Raw genomic sequence first — 1,184 nt, 5'->3', positions numbered from 1 at the left:
TACGAGTGTGTGTGCGTGTATGCGCGCGTTTGTGTGTGTGTGTGTGTGTGTACCCTGTTTATTTAACTTGGCCAAAATCAAACGGCAACGTCGCCCTCGCGGCAGCTACCAACAGCGCAAAGCATTGGCACATGTTCCACATCAATTCGCGAGTATCTTTCGTGCATGCACGCTGTATCTAATAGCTGCACATTTGTATCTATATATATATTTATATATATCTGTAGCTGTATCTATAAGTGGAACGCGTGGCAGGATGTGGTACAGTAACAGGGTGTTTGCAGTGCTTGCCACCAGCTCGACGCCGTCGCCAGTTGCCGCCAGTTGTGCATCCTCGATCTGGTGCCAAAGTTTACCCTTTACGGATTTTATTTTATATGTTGCCGCCTGTCGTTGCTGCAAATACAAATTGAAAAGAGTAAATGTATTTATGGTACGTCTGAAGCGGCAAGCGGGAAATTTATGTAAAAAACTTTTTACTGGTAGCACACACAGATACACACACACACACACCACACAAACATGTCGTGCATGCGACAAACGAGATGTTGGAAAAGTTTTTAGTGGGAATTGCTGTTTTATGATCAGCACTGACATGAGCCGGCGAATGTGTTAACAGTTGACTGCATTTTTGGATTAAAAAATTGAATCTAAAAAAGTTGATACGAAACAGTTCAAAGTTGTACTGAATTGCGCAAATGATTTGACAATAATATGTGGCACAGTTTTCCAGCAGATTAGTGTATTCAATAACTTATGCAGTAAGTAGGTCAAATGAAAAATAATTGAATTAAATCAACTTTAGAATTTAATACGGCCCAAGAGTGCATTTGAGTGTATTTTAGTTAAAGAGAATATTATATGGTGCGAGTAAATAGTACTACAAAAGTAGAATATTTCAAACTCCTGAGAACGTAATTGCCTTCGTTATGTTAACTTCTTACACATGTTAACTTTTTAACAGAAAGTTCATCTCGCTCTGTAAAGCGTGTCTCTAATAACATAGATGTTAACAGTATGTTCCCATGTAATTTTAGCACTTATTTTATTAGATTATATTAATTTTTCTTAAGAATAAACTCTGCAATATAACAAATAATTGCTAGGTTAACAGAGTTGTCATTTTATTAGATATATTTATATTAACTTCTCAACAGAATATATTCTGCAATATTAACAGCAAT

The 1,184-nt window shown here is 36.7% G+C and overlaps 1 protein-coding gene across 3 annotated transcripts in view; it reads right to left on the bottom strand.

Moving 5' to 3' along the window:
• Positions 1–85: 85 nt before the first annotated feature.
• Positions 86–1,184, bottom strand: part of LOC115760530 — a 39,861-nt gene continuing 38,762 nt past the window's right edge. For all 3 annotated transcript variants that reach the window (XR_004017670.1, XR_004017671.1, XM_030701910.1), the window contains one exon: positions 86–396. Coding sequence is in view for 1 of the 3 variants with exons in the window: in XM_030701910.1 (XP_030557770.1) it covers positions 142–396 (255 nt within the window). In the remaining 2 variants the exon portion in view is untranslated. The remainder of the gene's footprint in view (positions 397–1,184) is intronic.

The sequence above is a fragment of the Drosophila novamexicana genome, unplaced genomic scaffold (genome assembly GCF_003285875.2).
Source record: "Drosophila novamexicana strain 15010-1031.04,08,12 unplaced genomic scaffold, DnovRS2.1 tig00000462-arrow-pilon, whole genome shotgun sequence".
In the NCBI taxonomy this organism is placed as follows: Eukaryota; Metazoa; Arthropoda; class Insecta; order Diptera; family Drosophilidae; genus Drosophila; species Drosophila novamexicana.
The sequence above is the reverse complement of the archived record's forward strand: the minus strand, read 5'-3'. Positions and strand labels throughout refer to the sequence as shown.